We start from the raw sequence: 19,692 nt of genomic DNA on the forward strand, positions 1-19,692 counted from the left end.
AGATAGCAAGCTTCCTGCAAAGTTGGCACGTCAATAAATCTATAGTGAGAGCTTCGCCTTAAATTTTTTGCTGTTTTCTTCCTCTGGAGCTCCAGGTGCAAAGGTTCTTTGGCAGGAGTGAGGAAGCGCGTTGGGGTGCTGCCTTCCCCCCCAGCAGAAGTGTGGGAGGACCTTGACCCCGGCATTAATAGCAATATTTCTTCAGCATCGGAGCCGGGGTCGGGGGCAGGGCTTCGGCGTGGACCCGGCGAGGAAAGCAGGAGTGGGAGCGGCGAGCCGAGCGCGGCGTTCGGCTGTCCCCGACCCACGCGGGGGCTGCGGGCTGCGGGCCCGGGCGGGGCGGCCACGCGTGGCCGGGGGCCGAGCACCCTCTGCCGGGGAGCGAGCGGCGAGCTCCGGCCCCGCGGCCGGGCCGTAGGAAAGGGAAACAGGAAAAGGATCAGCGTTTCACGGCATTCCCCTCTTTTTTTTGAGCTTGTTGCAGCCAGGCTCCGCGAAACTGTGAGGACTGAAAGTGATTTTTATAGCAGGAGAGGATGATGTTATCCCATGACCGGCAAAGTTTTGCTTTATGAAAAATACCACAAATAGCGAGAGAAGCAATTAAAAGAGTGGCAAACACTCCTACAAGTGCCTTCTTGCCAGCAGACATAATCTTCCATTAATTAAGTGAAGGAAGATCATTTTAATACAAATGGCTGCTGGGGAACAAAGTCAGTTCCCACAGTCGCTTCTGCGCTGGTACAATTATATGCTCATCCATAGCGGAGGACTGAAAAGAAAAATAATCCCAGGAAAAGTAAACCAGCCTGCATATAGAATTATTACAGAAAACAACAGCCTGCTCTCCCCGGCGGCACTAACCCTAAGCGTGACGCTGCTCGGGAACGGCAGCCTTAACGGGGTAACTAACACAATTATGATTATTACTGTAGCATTTTCTGCCCAAGTAGCAGATTTGCCCTTCACTAATTTCAGCTTCCCACTTCTTCCTAGGGAAATAAAATATTAGGACCTATTTATAGAAGTCCATGGGTTTAAATTAATTTTTTTCCTTTACTACAGCTGGTTTAGTGGTTGATTGTTGGACCAGGCAATCCTTTGCCAGCTGGCTGCAGCTTTTATTAGCTCTTTTAAGAAGACTTGATTTAGAGCTCCCAGTTACAAGGACAGCAGCTATGTAACACAGACCCTCCAGAGAAGAGATAATTAGGACTCATGAAAAAAATTGCATCCGATTCTTTGAACAAAAAATGCTCTTGTTTAAGGAATGCGGTGCTGTAGGCTAATGTTTAACAGCAGTCTCTCTTCTCTCGCTCAGAGCTGGTGCGCACAATTAGACCCTGCCCTCCATCAGATATTCTGGGGATTATTTTCTAGGAGCATCTCTCAAAATGGAGGAATGTGGCAAGTACAGAATATCGTGGGAATTGTCTGTCTGCAAGCAGGGCAGGAGGTACTGGTGGAAGGACGTGGTGAAGCAGGAAAAGAGCTGGAGAGGTGCTGAGAAGGCTCTTGTACAGGGGAGGGGGAGGAGAGAAACAAACATTGCAGAGAACAGGAAAAACTATGTGCTGGGAAATGATTAATCCACCCCAAAGGCCCTTGCTAAGAAGTGGTGGGGCAAGCTCAATGATTTTTGGCAGCCATGAGCTACTTCTGCTCCGCTCTTAACTCCCGTCTTGCAGCCAGATGTGTTTAAGTACAGCTTCATCCCATCCCTGCCTGCGATACCGCATCCCCCCGGCAGCGTCCTTCGCCCCGCTCCTGGCAGCGCTCTGGCTGTATGTCCCCTCCTATCTGTGTATTTTACAGCTGTCTCGTGTCCCTACACCTCCAGTAAGCGTTTCTCAAGCGAGCAGGAGCACACAATCCATGCTGGGGAAGCAGGCGGGAGTCAAGTTTAAGAACTGCTGTTCTGTATCCTGTTGTTTTCCTACCGGGATTGTTCCAGTTTCCTGCACTGTCTTATCTGGAGCTGAAAAGCCAAAGCTCTCATATTTACTTGCTTTGTGCGTGCCTTTGGTTTCTAACCTGTGAAGCAGACGTTACAAGACTTAAGAGAAACAAAGCTAGGACTGTTCCAGGGTGGAGGGACAGGAACAAAGCGGTTAAAGGGCTTTCAGTGCCTATACAATTAGTTTATTTCTTTATTTATCCTGCTTGCATAAGCCTGTGTGTGTCACAGAGGGTTTCAGAGAACCTTCAGCATGCCAGAATGCTGCTCAGAGTCCACTGAAATGTAAAAAGGGCGAGATTCAGGAGTTTACATTCTCAGGTGATGCCAGGTACAAGAAAATCCCTTTCAGAAAGTGCTGAGTATGTTTTTTTCCCCCGAGGGCTGAAACTAGACACAGAAAAGTCTTAAAAAGGAATAAACACTTCAATGCTTTCAGTCAGCCTTGAGTTTTAAGAGCTCCACTGAAACGCTGTAGACTTCTTTTAAATTACTTGGCCACATTTTATTAAATACAGAGGTGAAATAAGTATATACTGTGCTGACGTCTTGAAAGCTTACTGTGGAGATCAGACTCACGAAAAAGCAAAATCTTGCAGATTTTTTTAATTTTTTTTTCCTCTAATGAGCATGAATTCACTTAACTATTGGTTATATTAGTGCACTAAATTCCCTGTGGGTTAGAAAAAAATAAAAGAAAACATTTACCATACAGCTTTGGAATGTCCTGTTTTTCTGCACAAAGGTGTGGGTCCTGCATGCACAGTGTCCATTATCAGATGGGAGTCTCTCCTGGAAAGATAATTAAAATGCTGCCTCACTCACAGGCAGATACTGAACCAGACACCAGGTTTGAAAACAAAACTCAACCCCCAAAACCCAGTCCCAGACCCTTCCCCCTAGGGATCCTTGTTTTGTTGGAAGCAGGTAAAAGTTGTAGCAATGATCAAGATGGATTTTGGTTAATTGCAGGAATCAGAAGTATGTCAGTTCAGCCTTTGTAGGTAAATACGGATTTCATTTTTTTCCTCTCGGTTGTAACTGTAAATTCAGACTCACTCCACTTGACAGTTTATTTGGAGGTACTGTCAACTGATGTAAATAAGAGAGCAGGAGTGGGCTGGAGAAGTATCCTTATTTGACTGCCAGAGCCTTTATTTGAAACTAAATATCAAGAGGAAAAAAGGCTTTTTTCAAAGAGATCAGGAAAAGGAAGACATGTGCTTGGAGATAAGGAGAGATAAAAGCATTCCATTTGTAGAGGCCAGTGATAGAAATCAAGATATTCATCTGCCAAGTCAGTAATTTCATGGCCTTATGACCATGCAGAACTTCCGTTTCTCTTACCTTTTCCCACACTAACTGTAAGCACCAAATTATTGGTGTGGAAACGCCTTGTCGTTTGTCCAAGCAGCTCAGCCCTTTAGGGAGGAATCACACGGGTTAAACGTGAAGATAAAACTCTCTTTGACTTCAGAAGGTGGAAAAACAGTTCTCCCGTAAGTTTACATTCAGCTTTCTGAGGCACAGCGAGGCCCAGGAACAGGCTATGAATTCCCTGTCCTTGGAAGCTTTGAAGACAGGTTAGAGGAACACCTCTCAGGAGAAGTTTGGACAGAGCTCATTTTTCTAGGAGGAATGGGGACAGCTGAAACGGCCGTTTGAGGTGACTTCCAACCTGTTTTCTGTGACTCATTGCGAGTGAGATCACTGTGACAGTAGATCCTGTACAACGCCTAGATTAACAGGGGTCAAAAGCTCAGAATGCATTTGCTGCTTTAAAACGTTTTTAGTTTTTTTTGTCTGTTATTTGCTTAAAGCAAGCAGCAGCTTTCAGTTAGAAAATTCTTTGAAAATCCTAGCTCTGCATGTTTCAGGAGCTAGCATATGCAAACAGCAAAGCATTCCACACTAAAATGATCCGTACTATCGTTAGAAAGCCCCACGAAGGAACAGATGGATTGATACTAGCGAAGTGCAGAAGGGCCTCCTGGAGCTGTGCTGCCACGAGGTTTCACCCCCAAATGGGAGCAGCTCCGGTGCCCGCTCTTCATTCTCCATTGGGAAGTACAACTGACGCGCTGTGAGAGACTTGTCCTGGGCTTTTCTCTTTGAAGGGACATTCAGTTCCCTGAGCTGTCTCCTGAGGTTAGAGAGGGCTCTTCTTGTATGCTTTGCTTTTGTTTGTTTCCTTCCCTCTTCCGGTGTTGCTCTGCCTAACTCCCAAACACTCGTTAATTGTTCTGTGGGTGTTTTCATTGTAGTCATTACCCCTGCCTCGCTCAGGCAGCAGACAGGCTCCCTCACTGGCCAGCGTGGAAGCCCACATCACTTCCACGACTTTTTTCTTCCCCTCTTCCTGCTTGGAACGATTAAACATTTGCCTGAAGATTTTTTTTTTTCATGCTTACTCACTTAGGCTTTGCATCCAGCAAAGCACATTGAGCTTTGCCATCAGGGGATCAAAGCATTCAATTCAAATTCAGCGTGTGAGTAACTGCCCAGCCAGCTGCAGCCTTGGAGCGCAGCAGCCTCTTCCTCTGCTGCCCCTCAGCTTCTGCAAGTTGGGATCTGAGAGAGCAGGGCACAGGTAAACACACTTCCAGAGGGCTCCTCCTCACTGCAGGAGCTTGGCCAAGAGGCAGTTTCGCAATCTTTGGGTTTTGTTTGGGTTTGGATGATCTCAAGCCTGCTCTGGAAGCCCCTGCTACTGGATGGTGAGGATGAGGGTACGATGGGAAGGGGGAAGGCAGCTGCCCCCACCCGCAGCCAGCCAGGCTCATCTGGGTGCCTGGCCCCCTCAGACCAGCCCTGCTGGGAGTGAGGGGGTTTGGATTAGGGCGGGTGGCCTCAGGGGAACCCGGGTGAGCCCATCCTGGAGAGCATAAGGGCCTTGCACCGCATGTTTCCACATCCTCTCCTCACATCACTGCTGGCCAAGCCCCGCAGCTGCCACCACGCTTCACCCTGCACGTGGGGCTGGCGGCCACCCCCGGGCAGCTTGGCCGGTCGCATTCTTATATCCCTTCCTCCTCAGCCTCACCCAGGTCCCTCCTTGCCTTGCCGCCTGGCGCGGAGCTGGTGCGCACGGCCGGTGGAGGCAGGGCACTGACGGCACCCGGCGTAGCCTCTGCCTCGGATGCTGGCGCACAACGGGGCTTCTGCAGGACGGCAGTTTCCTGCCTGCGTGTGGCAGGCGTTCCCTCAGTTTAACTGGCGTACTCGTGGAATAAATCCCTGCGGACAAACACCGCGTTCACAGACCACAGAGCAGCCCTACATCTGTCAGCCGGGATGGGCTTCTCCCGTCTTCCACAGCTCGCTGGGAGAACAGGAGCATGCAGAGCAGGAGACGCGCAGGGTCGAGCTCACGCACCCGGCGAGGACGTGCGCTCGCAGTGCGCTGGGCTGTCTGCACGTGCGTGCTCCCCTCCGGAGCCAACGAGGGCCTGTTCCCAGCGGGAAGCTGTGTCACATTGAGGCCAGGGCTGCTCAAGGAACCAGTTTAGACGAGATTCCTGCGTCCAGTGTTTTCAGTCTGGCATCTTTTACCACCACTAAATGCAAAGCTTTTAATTAATAATATAGACTAAGCTGCCTGGAGCAAAGGCTGCCATTATGGTCTGTAAATGCATGCTCTATCAGTCACACAGCATCGTCAGGCTTCTTGGCTCTCTTGCAGTCCGTATGTTGACGGTAAGTTATGTGACCGATTGTTCCTCTCTAACCTGTTACACAGAAATGGCGATGACTTCCAAAACAGAGGGGAGAACTTCAGATTTCGTCTCTGCTAAATATGAGTTACATATGCAAATAATTCTTTAGTTAGGAAACTTCCTCTTCTATTTACTATTTGAAAAGTCAGATAATGTCAGAATCTGAACTAGCATCACTATTTCTGGTACTTCTGTTTCTGCAGTTCGCTCTATTTGGAGAAGTAAAGATTGCTAACCACAGCCTGTGTTCAGAGTGCCAGGGCTGAAAGGAACATCTCGCAGAGCCTGGTTTTTAAAACTCTATATTTTGTTTCAACTCCGCTACGCTGTAGGAGCTAATCCTGCAAATTTTTACACAAGTCAAGCTTTCTATATATAGTTCATTCGAGCTCAATGGGAGCTCACCTTAATGAGGGCACGTGTTCTGCAGTAGCGTTTATTTTGGACTGAGCATTGAAAAATTGAGTTGCATCTGCTAGCCAGATTTTTATATATATATATATACACACACATATAGTCACACACATATGTATGATGATTTTTTTAGATTCTGAGAGAGAAAGAATATCCAAACAGTCACTTACTGATCACCTGAGAGAAGGCTCAGCGAAACAGAAAACAGCAGTATGGTGAGTATTCTTTTGTAGCATAAGTGATACCATAGACAGTTGTTTCTAACAGAATCAATTATAGCATTAAAAAGTGTAGATTTTTTAAAAGCAAGTTTTAGATATGTGGATGCAAGTTTCTGAAAAGCATCCCACAGACAACTTCTTCGTATATCCAGTTGCCCTTTGATGCAAGTAGTGCTGCCATTTTGACAGCTGAAAGAAGTATGAGCCCTGGTGGCCGTGGGGAGGTGGGAGACAGAGATGCTGACTCCTGACACTTTCCCTTGTTCCCTTCCGTAAGTGAGTACAGAATTGGCCATGGGTACAAGCTTGCTGGGATCACAGGACCCAGACTTGCAAACAGAGCATTACACTTAAGCAAGTTCCTCAGGACTGCTATTTGATGCACGTCCTCTCTCACTTAAGTTATCTCCAACACGTTTTTACAGAACGAGAGGGTCGGTGACGGAAGGTGCAGTGATGCCAGTTCCCTTCACGTGGATCTCTCCAATCTCGTGACCTGGGCACATGCTCATGGGACCATATGCAATCAAATCCCAGCCTTGGAGATCGTGCAGAACACGGGTCATTGCAGCATGGACAGTTCTGTTCTGTGGATATGTGGGGTTGGACACGCGTACCACTGGCAGCATGGAAGATTATACCTGCGAAGCAGAGAAGAGAGTGAGGCTGTAGAAAAGAGAAAGAGGTTGGTATCTTCTGAGGCTTCATCAAGGGGAGCTAGTTTAGATGGCAAGAGGTTGAGGATGACCCCGTCTTTTGAGAAGGCTAAAGCAGATGCTGTTAGCACAGGGGCACGTAGCAGATCTCCAGGGGTCACTCAGCAGAAAGACAACACAGTCTACATAACGCATAATGAACCATTACCCAGAGAAAATCGAAAAAATAGCAAATCCACAAGGTCATGCTTTGCAGCAGAGCAGCATTTGTCAATATCTGGTGGTGAAGTCCAAACTGACAGACAGGTGAAACTAGAGAGCAACGAAGATCTACAAATCATCTCTGATGAAGAACAGCATATATCAGATGAAGATGACCAAGGAGACATGATCAACCAGAATACTCTCTCAAAACCACCAGTGAAAGGGGTGGCTGCTGAGGTGGATTTGCAAATGCATCACAGTCAGAAGATGGCATTTAACAAGATGACAGCCACCCAAACATCTGGCTTTGCCCCCGCAGGAAAGCCACCTCTAACTCTTGCTTGCGTTGTAAAGTCCCCTGTCAGCAATCAAGAGGGCTCGGAGAGCAGCTTCTTGAGGTTACGTCCCCTTAATGCTGCGGGGTCTGTAACTGAAACTTCTAGAGCAAGAAGTTCCTCTGGGACAGCAGTACTGAAAGAACATTTAAAATCTGTTCCTGTTTCCAACATTGAAGCAAAGGCTCAACTTGAGTCACCTGCCTCTCTGACATTCTTTGAGTTTGAAGCCACTGTAGACGTCCAGCAGCAATTCCAGCTGAGCCCTCCTGAGTGTGGCACACCGGCAACAGGCTTAAGTGAGAATGTTACTGAAAACCCTGTTGAGGAGAGTGAGCCGTCAGGATCTGGGCATGCACCTCACCTTTCAGCCTCACTGAGTCCAGAGAGCAAGAATGCAGACCATCCAGCTTCAAACAAAAGTAAGAGTCTCAAGTTTTATTCCTGGAAGGGTTTGTGGGTGCATTCCGTTAATCGCTATCCCAAAATACTAAAGGGGGGTGAGTTCATACAGCTGCCAACTATTTTAGCATTGAACTAAATGCCTCAGATTTGGGGCGCTCTATTTCTACTAAAAGGGACTAAAAAGGTTCCTGCCTTGAGCAATCAGCGCTTCCGTAGGTAACACCGTTCACTGAGGTACCCAAATTTGGCTGTGGCCCAGTTTGAATACTCCAGTCTTTCATTTCACTGGGTATCACCACATAGAACGTTGGCTGTACATGAGAGAGAGTCCCTGTGAGAAACTGGAGCCCGAGATGGGAACTCCGGTCCGGAGAACAGAAAACAAGAGGAAGTGACTTTTAAAGCAGTGAAACAGAGAAATTGTGGCCAAAACTCTGGCTCCACCAAAGTCAATGGGAAAAATCCCAGAGGCTGCAATGGGAGCAGATTTTCAATCCTGCTTGTTAAATTCCATGAGCTAAACAAGTTGCTCTAGTACTTTTAAGAACCTACATTTTCATCCACACTGTCCACAAGGTAGGAGCAGCTGACTTACAGTGTGTGGACTTTATCAAAATTCTGCTAGTCTTTTGCAAGTAGGGGGGAAGCCATCCGTGAAATCAGTTTAATTAATTTAATAAATGATCATATTTTAGGATAGGTGTACATAGTACACTGGAGCCTTAATGCCAGGTACGTATATATTATTTAAAGATTAAGCCCCTCAAATAAAATGCAAATGTCCAGGATTTTAAAGATGTTCTAGTAAAGCCACAAAATTTGCGTCTATAATGATTTGAGTGCCTGCAGGTGCTGTTTCACATTAACCCCAAGTAAACTGCTGGCCAGTCAGTTTTATGGTTTTGTTTGCTGGTATCTAGGTGTAAACATTGAGGCACACTTCAAAAATGTAATTCAAAGAGCGTCTCTCTCCCAGGCACTGGCTTAATGCCTCGGCTCCATCGAACTGTGAAGCAGCTCCCAACAGCGCGCCTCTCACTTCCACGCACTCGGTATGAGAATCCCGTTTCATATTCCCCGAAACCTGTTCTCTTCCCACAGTCACAGCCCAGCTCTGTGGCCTCGTCCGTGGCGTGCCGGGCGCCCAGCCTGGCAGAGCTGCCACCACGCTGCCCCGTGGCCACGCAGGACGCTTCCCCGCTGACCGCGGCTGGGTCACAACTGGCACAGTTGGTTTTTTTTGTGAACATTATTTGACTATTTTTGTAATTGACAACACATCAGCAGAAGGGACTGGGAATTCATCTGGGAATGTCTGTGTAGTAGCCGTTTTCGCCAAGATAAATGGCTTACAGCTGAAGCGAGGCCTCTGCATGTATTGATTTACAAGCCCTTCATCTCTTCACATAGAGCAGTAACAAAAGGAGCAGAAAACCCAGAACAGCAGCACAGGGATCAGTAGAATCCACCTCAGTCTAGCCACAGCATTTTAAGATAACAGCTAAGCATGTATAAAATAATCCAGCGCAAGAAGGGGAGAGTCTAGATACTGGCTGTAGAATCCTTTTCAGCCTACCCCTCTTCAGCCCTGGAGAAGTCGCAGGCGAGCAGATGGAGCATTTCAGCAATCCAGAGAATGAATTTCTCATGCTACATCGAACTAGGTAGAGGTGGTATTGCCATAGCAACTTGGGAGAGAACTCAACTGGAATCCTGGCAATCCTTTTTTTATTTAAAAAAAAAAAAATTATCTATAGATGCACACACACATATACTTGTTCTCCTTCACTATCTACCCATAACTTTTGGTTAATGTGCAAAAATATCTTAAATTTACCTACACGGTAGCACACGGATTCCCCAGCCAAGGGAGAGGGAACAAGGAAGGAGGCAATCCTTTCGCTCTCTGGGCTGGTGCTGTCGGGTGCTGCTGCGTCTCCTGGAGGACGCAGATCCAAACCAAAGCTTTAAAGGAAGGGGTTTGTGAGAGTCCCATAGTCTCTGAATTACTTTTAGAAGGAAAGTGAATTTTTTTCTGCATCTCCTTGTAAGTTCTTGCTGCCCACAAAGCTGTGTCTTATCTTTTAGATGAGTTGAAGAAGTGGGAGAAAAAGAGAAACCGTAACAACAATATAAAAATTTTCAAAGACTGGCTAGTTTCACATTGCCCTTTTGAAACGCGCAACATCTACCGCCTGCCACCCAAAGACCTCGATAACTACCTGGCCTCCTTCTACAGTTCTGCAAAGAGACAGGACGGCACCGATTTTTCTGCCAGTTCTTTGCACTTCTTTCAGAGCAGCATAGCGAGATACCTCAGGGATCACAACTACGAGTACAGCGTGGTTAAAGCGTTGGAGTTCAGAAAGTCTCAGGAAGCCTTGAAACTAAAGCAGCAGCACCTACTTCAAAAAGAGAGGGAAGCTGAGTGGAGTATGTTGGAGAACCTGACAGATGAAGAAGTGGAAGGTCTTCGTAAGAAGGGACTTTTAAGTAAGATGCACCCTCAGGGCTTTTTGTACCTCATGTTGATAAATATCATCAGGGGCTTTGGGGCAAGCACGCACAGTCAGAGCCAAAGTCTGTACTGGGGACAGCTCGTGCTGAAAAAGAGCGAGGGAAACCTGGAGTACTTGGAGTGGAAGGGCGATCTGAACGCGGAGGTAAACACAGGGGAATCGCGTCCGCATCTCTTCGCCAAGCCTGACAGTCCAGATAACTGTCCCGTCACGGATTATAAGGAGTATGCCAGGAGGAGGCCACTGGATATGCTCGATGACTACGATCCACTTTACCTAGCTCCCAAGCCTCTCTGCTCCATGTGGGATCAAATATGGTACTGCAGGAAGGCACTGACAAAAGCCAAAATGGAAAAGATCTTGAAAATGATTATCCAGCAAGTCAAAGGTCCTGTAAAGAAGTCCAAGAATTAAAGGTACCGTTTAGTTCCTGCTGTGCCACTCCTTGAGAGGAGCGCGTTTCAGAGGCAATGTTTAGTTGAGGAGAACTCCTCCTGTTCTGTTTCACCTACGCATTGGCATTACCTCAGCTTTCAGGTTAAGTGAAAAACGTCTGTTGTTCTTTCTGTTAATGGAATTGATGGTTCGGTAAGAGAATCTTCCGTTTCGTGTTTGTAAAACAAGTTAATATTCGGCCGTGTCACTAATAGCGTTATAAAATAGCTGCTGTTCACGTGGAGAGGCCTCGCCAGCTGAGTAACTTGGCGAGGTGTTTAAGCTGCGCTCAGATTTAGGCAGCTGACGCTTGTCACCAGCGTTTCCAGTCTAGGCCTGTGGTAAAAAGACAAGTAACACCAGTTAGTTCTGGGGTGGAAGGAGAGTGGTGGAGTGCCACGTTTGCCAGCTGCTGATCCGTATCTCATGGAATGCTCTCAACAAGGCTTATGTCATTTTTCTCAGATTTGTAGATTTAAGAAGTTGTGACTGTGTTTCAAAAAGCTGTTTGAAATGGCTGGCAGCGTGGAATGGTTTTATGGTGTTTTCCCTGTCTTACGGTCCAGCCGAGTTGTGGGGTTGAATTGTTGACGTAACCTAATAAAAGAGTGTTTCCCTCCGCCCTGTTTGTCCGCTCTGTCCCTTCTTGCAGAGGCGAAGCCAGTAACCCCAAACCAGCAGGTGACGGTTTCCTGAAACGCCAGCGCGTTCACTTCTCGTGCGGAGGTTTCTCCTGCTCTGATCCCGTTGGTATTCTGCGTTGAGCTGACCCCGAGGGGGGTTTGGGCCGTTAGAAATCCCACAGAGCCCACAGTTGTGGTTTTTTAACAAGGTCTTTGTGGCCAAACCCTTTGCCAGAATCAGACCCGTTAAGCAACGTTTAACATCACCAAATAACTGAAGGAGTTTAAAAACCCATTAAAAAAAAAAAAAGACAAACTCACTTAATTAAATGCTTGGAGGGCATCTTCCAGCTCTCCTTGTGCTGTCCAACGCAGACGCCGTGATGGCTGAGGGATCCTGCAGCGCATCGGCGTCCCGGCCAAGCACAGCCGCACACGCAGCTCCGTGCCCAAGCACCGGTCCTTCCTGCTGGGCTGAGCCTCGCTCACCCTCTCTGGGGATAAACCCCAGAGCAGGCTTTTCTTTCCTCTGTGCTGATCTACTTAGTCCACACCCCAGCGCTCGTCAGTGAAAGGCTGCTGCCGGAGAAATGAGGTGGCACAATCAGCCAGCAGCCTTCGCTTAACCCGGCTGCAAGCACACGGGCAGCTCCTGGTTCTGTGGGTGGTGCAGGAACGAACGGAGCGAATGAGGGGACAGGCAAACGGCTGCCCCGTGCCGCGCTGGGACCGGTGATAGAAAGCAAACCTCCCCGAAACAGCAGCTCGTCCAGCAAAACCAGCTCAGGGACCCCACCAGCCCCGGCTGCGCCCACGCGCGCGGGCTGGGGTTACGGGGCTGAGCTGCGCGCGGGGCCGAGGCCTCGAAGGACAGAATTCGGCAGCGCTGAGCGCGCTGGAGATGGGCGTACGGCCGCCCGGGCCTGCTTCGGGACGCAGGCCTCCCGCAGCGAGACCCCCGCACGCGTCCAGGCTGCACGGCGCTCGGCCGGGTGCCGCTTGTCCCGTTACGCACGGGGTGTCTGGGGTGCCGTCCCAGACCTTTGGGGTCTTGGTGCCGTTTGGGCCTCTCAGCGGCTTCACGCTGAACGAGACTGTGTCGGGGGTTTCGCTGCCGCTCACGGAGGGGACGATCAGCCGAGGACGTGCGGGGACACAGCGTTACCCCAGATTTGGGCGGCCGTCCCGGGACGCCCCTGAGCTGCGCTGCAAACCCCGTTTCCCCTCTTGGGGAAATCACCCGCCGCGGGAAAACGCGCGGCTGCGGGGCCTGCCCCCCAATCCCCCCCCCGGGTCCCCCCTCCACCCGCGGCCCCCCCCCCACCTTCACCCCCCCCCCCCCACCCGTGGGTGCGGGGCTGGCGCGGCCCACGCGCTCGCAGGGCGCCCCCTAGCGGCAGCGGCCGGGAAGCGCAGGGGCGGGTCCGCCCCACCTTCCCCCCCCCCCCCCGCACCCCGCACCCTCGGGGTCCCGCAGCAGCCCCGGCGCGGCCCCGCGAGGCGCGGGGGGCGGCACCGCACGCAGCGCCCGTCGGCCGCGCGCAGCGCGAGCCCCTTTCCCGGTGCGGGGCCGGCGCTGATCCAGAGCCGCGCACCCGCCTGCGGCCCCCGCGCCCCGAAACCCAAACCCCCTCTGAAATAAAAGAGCTTTTTTTTTTTTTTCCGTCAGCCGGCGACACGGCTTCCAGCGAGAAGTGAAATCACCGAACGATTCCATCTAGCCGGCTCCGTGCGGAAGTGATCCAAAGAAAGCGATCCGATTTTTTTCCCTTCTTCAGGGGGAAAAAAAAAAAAAAAAAAAAAGGATTACCTCACCTCAACGGGAAGGGGGAAGGAATGAGCACATCGCACGCACTGGGAGGATCATCTGCTCTATTAAAAACGGCCGCGCTCCGCAGCCTACGAGTCTCTGATTGGGGCGATCAGCGGGAGCGGAACCGATCGGGCGTTGCGGGCGCGCCTCGGCTGGCCCCAAGCAGGGCGAGCGCGCGGCCGAGGCCGGTGGTCCCGGCCCCTCGCGCTCCTCAGTCCTCGTCCCGGACGTACTGCCCGGCCTCCCAGCGCTGGGCCATGGCGCTCTTGTGACGCGTCACCCTGGTGCTCTCCACCACCTGCGGAAAGCAGAAGGCGCGGCCCGTTTTCATTTTTTTATTTTTATAAACCATCTTTTTTTTTTTTGCACAACTTGCCCTCCCAGGCAGAAGCCTCCCCCGCGGGTCCCGTCCCACGCCATGCCCACCCGCGCGGCGCCCGTGACCCCCGTCCGTCCCGCCGGCCTCCCGGAGCAGGGAGCGGGGTCAGGGCAGCGCGAGCGGAGCCCCCGCGCGTGGGAAGGGCTTTACCTCTGTGTTGATCTTGTCAACGGGTTCGATGCCTGCGTACTGTGGAAAGGTGGGAAAAAGAAGTTTCAGATAGAGCAGCCTCGCCGGGAAATATCCCGAGGCAGCCGGATTTGGGGCACAGGGGGTCAGGTGAGACGGCGCCTGCAGTCCTGCCCCTGCGCCCTCCCGGGATCCAGGGGCCGGTTTGGGCCAGGACCCCCCTCCCCGGGAGGGAGCTGCCGCTCCCCTGCCATCCCGCCCTGCACCAAGCAGTGGGGCACTGCCCCGGGGGGGCCCCTTGCGGGTGCCACCACTGCTGAGCCAAGCGGCTGGACCTCCAGCTCCGGGTGGGAGCCAGCCCACGAACGCTGCCGGCCCCGGGGCCACCAGCCTCCTCCCGGACCCCAGCCCCCTGAGTGCATCCCCCCCGTGCCTTCACCTTTCCTTCCTCCTTCACCCTCCTCCTCCGCTCCTCGAAGGGGCTGGAACGAGCCGAGTCGGGGGCGAGGGTCTCCGTGCTGCCCTGGGAGGGACCGACCACTCTCAGCGGGGTGAAGGACGCCATCAGCCCCAGGACCCCCGCCTGGTGCGAGGCCGGAGTGGAGACGGGAGAACCGGACACCGAGTAGCTGCCGCTGGCACCTGAGGCGGCTTCGAGAGAAAGAGACGTCGGGGGGTGAGGGGGGCGAGGACCAGGCTGGGGGGCCCGGGGTGCCCGCAGGAGAGCGAGGTTCCTTCCCCAGAGCGGCCTCCTCGGCAGGTCCGGTGGGTTGGGTCACGGCTGGGACCCCGTGGGTGCCAGCCGGGGATTGTCGGGAGCAAGGGGAGGGAAACGCGTGAGCTGGGTGCTTCTGGGCCCTTCCAGCACCGTTTTCTGCGGTGACCTGACACAAAATTGTCAAAATCTGAGCAGCTCTGGAACCAAAAGCTGGCTCCCGGGACTTCACATCCAGCACTCCTGCTTGCTGATCCCTGACCGAGGAGAATTATTTCTCCCGGGACAACTTACTACCAGCACACAGGGTCCTTACGGGCACCTCAGGGAGGAGCTTGGGCCCCTTGCCCACGGCCAGGCTCTCCCAGGCCAGGACCTGATGCTGTCCACCCATAACCCCGTCCCCCGTGGGCCCTGCCGCGGCCGCTTTTCACGGCGAGCCCAGGTCACCTCTGGCTGCCGCCCACGAGTGCGGACACCGTCAGGGTTTGCTGCCTCGCGGCTTCCCGTGCTCTGGAGAGGCACCCGCCTGCCGGCACGGGATGGTCCCTTGGGACCCACTCTGGCAGCTCCTGCTGAGGCTCAGAGCCGTGAGGAACGGGAAGCCCGGAGCGATGTCCCAGCGTTTGACCCCTGCCCCGTCCCAGCCCGCCGCTCCTCTCCCCTTACCGGAGCTGTGCCGTGAGCGGGAGCCCTCCTGGGGAATGCCGTCGCTGCCGACCAGGGAGTAGCCGTCTATCAGCCGCCGCCGCCGCTGCTCCTGCAGCTCCTCTTCCCTCTGCAGGTCACTCCGGATCTCCTCCTCGATCAGCGCCGACGTCTGGGCCTTCCAGGTCCGCACCTTGTACTGCTCCTCCCGGCCGTCCTCCCGCCGGAGCGGCTTCTGCGTCCCCATCTCGTCCACGAAGGAGAACTTGGGCTTCCAGAAGGAGAAGGAGAAGTACTCTCTGGGCAGGACAGCCGCGCCGGCGGGGCTCGGGGTGGAGCTGGGAAGCCTTCCTCCCTGGGAATCCTCGCTCCCCCATTTGTTGGTGCCGGCGGAAATGCGCTGGGACACCAGGTTCTTCTCGCTGGCGGCGAAGCGTGGCCGGGACGCCTGGAAGTGCGCAACGCTCGCTGCGTAGCTGGGAAGGCTTCTCCCGCCCCTGGTGTCTTCCGTGGGGTGGGGGCTGTGGCTCGTGGGCTGCTCCACCACAAACTCATTGACCCAGCTCCTCCCCTCGTCTGCCTTCCTCGTGGGGGTGGGCTTCTGCGCAGGGGCTTCCTCCTGCTCGAACACCCTCCTGCGCTCATCCAGCTCCTGCTGCGTCCCCCGGTCATACGTCCCCAGCAGCCTCCCTTGCTTCTTCAGATCTTCCTCACGCTTGGTTTCCTGCTCGATTTCCCTCTGGACGTAGAGGGAAGCGCGGCCTTTGTCCTTCCCTTTCCTGCCTGGGCCGGGAGAGGAGTGCATGGAGAGGAGACGCTTGGTCTGGATCTCCACCAGCTCGCTGCTGGAGGTCAGCCGCTGGATCCCCCTCTCCTTCCAGAGGTTCTCCTCCCTCTCCATGGCCATGCGGATCTCCCGCTCGATGGGCGTCTCGGTGCTGATCTTCGCCTCCTTGTCCAGGCCGTTGCTGCTGGCCCTCAGATCCGCAAGGCTGTTGAAGGGCTCGTTGGAGGCGCTTCCATCGCTGATGTAGCCCGCGTTGCCTTCGTTATACATCTCGCCCAAGCCGGAGTCCAGGTCCTCTCTGGAAGACGCTTTAGTCAAGCTGGACGTTTTCCCGCTGGGATGTGATCTTTCGATATCGGCCATCCTGGGAGCGTAAACCTCCTCCTTCGCAGGTGTCTTGTCGGACGCTCCATAAACCTGGTAAACGGTCTTGTCTGTCCTGCTCTGGCCGGATGCACCAGCGCTACTGTAACCTCTCGCAGCCTTGGTGGCTGTCTCGGGACTATGCCACTCTTGCCTAGAGACTTTTGTCATCGGCTCTGGCTTCGGAGACGCGGCCTGTTGCCCTGGGCTGAAGAAAGAGCCCGGGTTGGTCTTTTCCAGCATCAGGAACTGCTGCCGAGCGGCGGCGAAGTTGATCTGCTCCGTGTCAATGTTTTCGGGGTCAACGGGCGTCGCTGCCCTCCCCGAGGAAGGCTTGTCAAAGCAAACGGAGAAGCTGGCGGTAGAGCGGCCTTCACCCTGGCTGCCCATGCCGGCGTTGATAGAGCTCAGCTCGTCCAGCGAGCTCCACTTCTCGGCCATGGTGGAGCTCTTCCTCATCACCTGGCTGCGGATGATCTCTCTCCTCTCGTCCTCGAGCTCCCTGGCTTTCTCGGGTGAGATGTTCGGCGGAGGGACCCTGCACTGCTCTTGCTCGTCCTCATCGTAAAGCTTCGAGGGCTTCCTCTCGCCTCGGTAAAACCTGAGGTCATACAAGCTTCCCGACCTCACCACCTCCAGCTTAGACTCCCTGTCCGGGGACGGGGTCCAGACGTCTTTTCCACCGTCCAGGACATGTGAGGGTGACTTCGACCTGATTTTCCAGCCGTAGCCATTTTCCACCCGCTGGCTGCCGCGTTGAGCGGAGCCAAACACGTCATCATCGCTGTCGGCCCTCTGCTCTGCGAACGGGCCGGCTTGGTGAGCATCGCTGTGGTCGTGCTTGTGCGAGGCCTGCGGGAACTGGAAGACCAGGTGCCTGGTGACCCTGTCCATCTCCTCCTTCAATCCTCTGCCGACCTCGCCCGGGACCGGGGACGCTGCTCAGCTTTGAGGTCGCTCGCCTGCGGACGAGGGGCAGGACCTGGCTGGCCCTGCAAGCGGGAGGGAGAGCGGCCATTAAGAGCGGCAGAAGGAGCCGAGGTCGGGGGCGTGAGGGGGGACAGACCCCGCTGGCACAAACCAGCATCGCCCGCACCACCAGGACGGCAGCCGCACTGTGAGACCGCGGGGCGCTGGGCGATGCCGTGGCCCCTCTTGCCGGCTCCCACGCGGCCGCCTTCGTGCCTCACCGCGCACGCCAGGCAGGGAGGGACCACTGGTGACTCCGGGAGCATCTGCTCGCGGCACGGAGAGGCGGCGGTGGCACCGGGTGCGCCTCTGCCTGGAATTTCTCCGTGCAGGTTGGCGGGAAGGCAGCTCCAAATAGCCGGGCTATTGAAACAGCACGGGTCATAAAAACGGTTTTGTGGCTCATAAAAAGGAGGGGACTTTGACCCCCGCGTCACGCAAAGCAGGGGGGAACTGCCCCGGGCTCGGGGTTGATGCCCTGCGCTAACTGGGCCGGAGCTGGGTGGGACGGCGGGTGCCGAGGGGGGGCACGGGTGGGTCCCCGTGGGGCAGCAGCGTTGTAAGTGCCATCCCTGGCCCGGCCCTGGCGCCAGCGAGACACACGTATGTCCTGGGCGAGCTGGGCGTGCCCACGGCACATCCTCGCGCTCTGTTTGCCGAGACGTAGCCACAACCCCGTCATCATTGCTCCGGCCCCAACCCGCTCCGGCTCACGCAGCCTCCTGGGAGCAGGCGGGGAAGCCGGGAGCAAGGCCATGGTCATGAGCGGAGGCCGGGAGCTGCGGCACTGGTTAGCGCGGCTCGGCCTGAGGCTGCCCTGGACGGGGGGTCCGACTCAGGCCTCAGCCGTGCTGCCATCCCGATGGCGGTGACGGAGCTCCCTCTGCTCACCTCCCAGGAAGGCCCTGCCCTTCCTCCCGGGAGGCTGAGGAGCCATTTAAACCTTTCCTGGGGCCGGAGCACCTGGCTCTCTTCAGGGTGATGCCCCTGGCCCCATGCACAGCCTGGGCGGTTCAGGGGGCTGGGATCTACGGGAACGACGCGCTGCGCTCGGATGAATTCCCGGAACTGCTTCCCGTCATTCCCCGTTGCTCCTTCGCAGCCCCTGAGCAGACAGCAAGCACTGCCCACGCCTCTTATCGCGCCCGCAGGGGTCGGAGGTCGCTGCGGGAGGGGATCCTCGCCGGCGGGCGCGGGCGCAGGAGGGGTGTGGGGAGCGGGGAACCGGCGGGGTTGTTATTGGGGCTCCCGGCCACGCCACTCCGAGCGGCACAGCCCCTCCCAAAGCGGCACCCGAAACAAATCCAACCACCTCGGCTCGGCCCTGGCTGCCCGGCGCTGCAGGAGCGTGGGGGCGCAAGGGTCCTGGGCTTGTCCCCCCCGATATCAGGCTGCCCCCAGCCCAGCTGAGCACCACGCTGGGCAGAGCAGGCGGCATTGCCACACCCGCCAGCCTGGCCTGGGACCCCCCGCCAAAAAAAGACAGGGAGTTTTCCAGGGTCCCCCCTACCCCAGGGGTCCCGCAGCAGGCCACCGACTTGCAGCGTGCTCACCTCCCCCCATGCGAACAGCCCTGTGGGCCCCAGCCCTGCCGACGTGCGAGGCATACGCGAGCGCGCCGGCCTCTGCCTGCCCGCCACAGATAGAGGCGGCGTGCCCACGCACCTCCCTTGCCACGGCCGGACCCCACGCACGGATCGGTCCCTCGGAGGCCGAGCGGAAACGGCCGCTGCGAGCCCCCTGGCACTGCCCGCGCCCCCACCCTGAATGTGCTGCACTTACTGGCCGGGGAGCCGTCGGGGCGGGGGTCCCCATGCCCCGGGGAGGCCGCGCAGGGCGCCCAGCTGAGCCGCGTCTGCCGGGGAGTGGCTGGGGCGGGCGGCTGTGGGGCGCGGGGGCCGTGGGGCCGGCGGGGCTGCGGGGCCCTGATAAGCTCAGCCCGAGCCCGCGAGGATTTCCAAGAACTGCGCCGGGCTCGGCGTTGGCCGGGGTTCAATGCCGGGTTCCCGACCCCTCCGCGTCACCATCACCCCGGCCGCAGCTGGCTCCCACGCCGGGAGGGCTGACCTTGGCCTGCAGCCCGCGGCGCGCTCACCGACGCGCTGAGGCAGCCATGGGCTGGCGTGCTAACGCGGCGATGCACCGGTGCACCAGCATGGCAGGGCGTCGATGTGCCAGGGCGGGGCAGGACCCTCGGCCCGGCGACGCAGCGGTGCCCGCCGGGGAGCGCGCGGGGAGCCTGAGAACAGGCCAGGCGCAGCCGCGCCGCGAGCCCGCGCTCCCTTGTTTGCATCGCGGGGCCTCTCCCGGCACGGCTGCCCGATAACATGGTGTTTGCGCAGGCGGGGCCGGGGCGGGTGCCCTCGCTGCCGGGGCGGCCCTGGCTCTGCCGTGGGTGCCCACT

At 55.4% G+C, this 19,692-nt stretch overlaps 2 protein-coding genes and 1 long non-coding RNA gene across 3 annotated transcripts; 1 reads left to right on the plus strand and 2 right to left on the minus strand.

The window, feature by feature from the left end:
• Positions 1-344: 344 nt before the first annotated feature.
• On the minus strand, positions 345-12,272 carry LOC147597556 (uncharacterized). The gene is made up of 8 exons (XR_015261170.1): positions 11,807-12,272; positions 10,848-11,198; positions 10,131-10,310; positions 9,750-9,989; positions 6,258-6,949; positions 3,305-3,378; positions 2,666-2,749; positions 345-2,235 (listed from the first exon to the last, which is right to left on the minus strand). It is a non-coding gene; the product is annotated as an uncharacterized LOC147597556 (long non-coding RNA).
• LOC104481456 (uncharacterized) lies at positions 6,881-10,854 on the plus strand. The gene is made up of 2 exons (XM_010122649.2): positions 6,881-7,925; positions 9,997-10,854. Exons 1-2 carry the CDS (start codon positions 6,881-6,883, stop codon positions 10,839-10,841), a joined length of 1,890 nt encoding a protein of 629 aa, XP_010120951.2. The 3' UTR covers positions 10,842-10,854.
• A 1,068-nt stretch (positions 12,273-13,340) lies between the features above and the next one.
• MISP (mitotic spindle positioning) lies at positions 13,341-19,209 on the minus strand. Its single transcript, XM_086767465.1, has 5 exons — positions 19,071-19,209; positions 15,191-17,311; positions 14,246-14,457; positions 13,828-13,866; positions 13,341-13,596 (listed from the first exon to the last, which is right to left on the minus strand). Exons 2-5 carry the CDS (start codon positions 17,211-17,213, stop codon positions 13,510-13,512), a joined length of 2,361 nt encoding a protein of 786 aa, XP_086623591.1. The 5' UTR covers positions 17,214-17,311; positions 19,071-19,209; the 3' UTR covers positions 13,341-13,509.
• Positions 19,210-19,692: the final 483 nt, after the last annotated feature.

The sequence above is a fragment of the Chlamydotis macqueenii genome, chromosome 26 (genome assembly GCF_036417535.1).
Source record: "Chlamydotis macqueenii isolate bChlMac1 chromosome 26, bChlMac1.mat, whole genome shotgun sequence".
NCBI lineage: Eukaryota > Metazoa > Chordata > Aves > Otidiformes > Otididae > Chlamydotis > Chlamydotis macqueenii.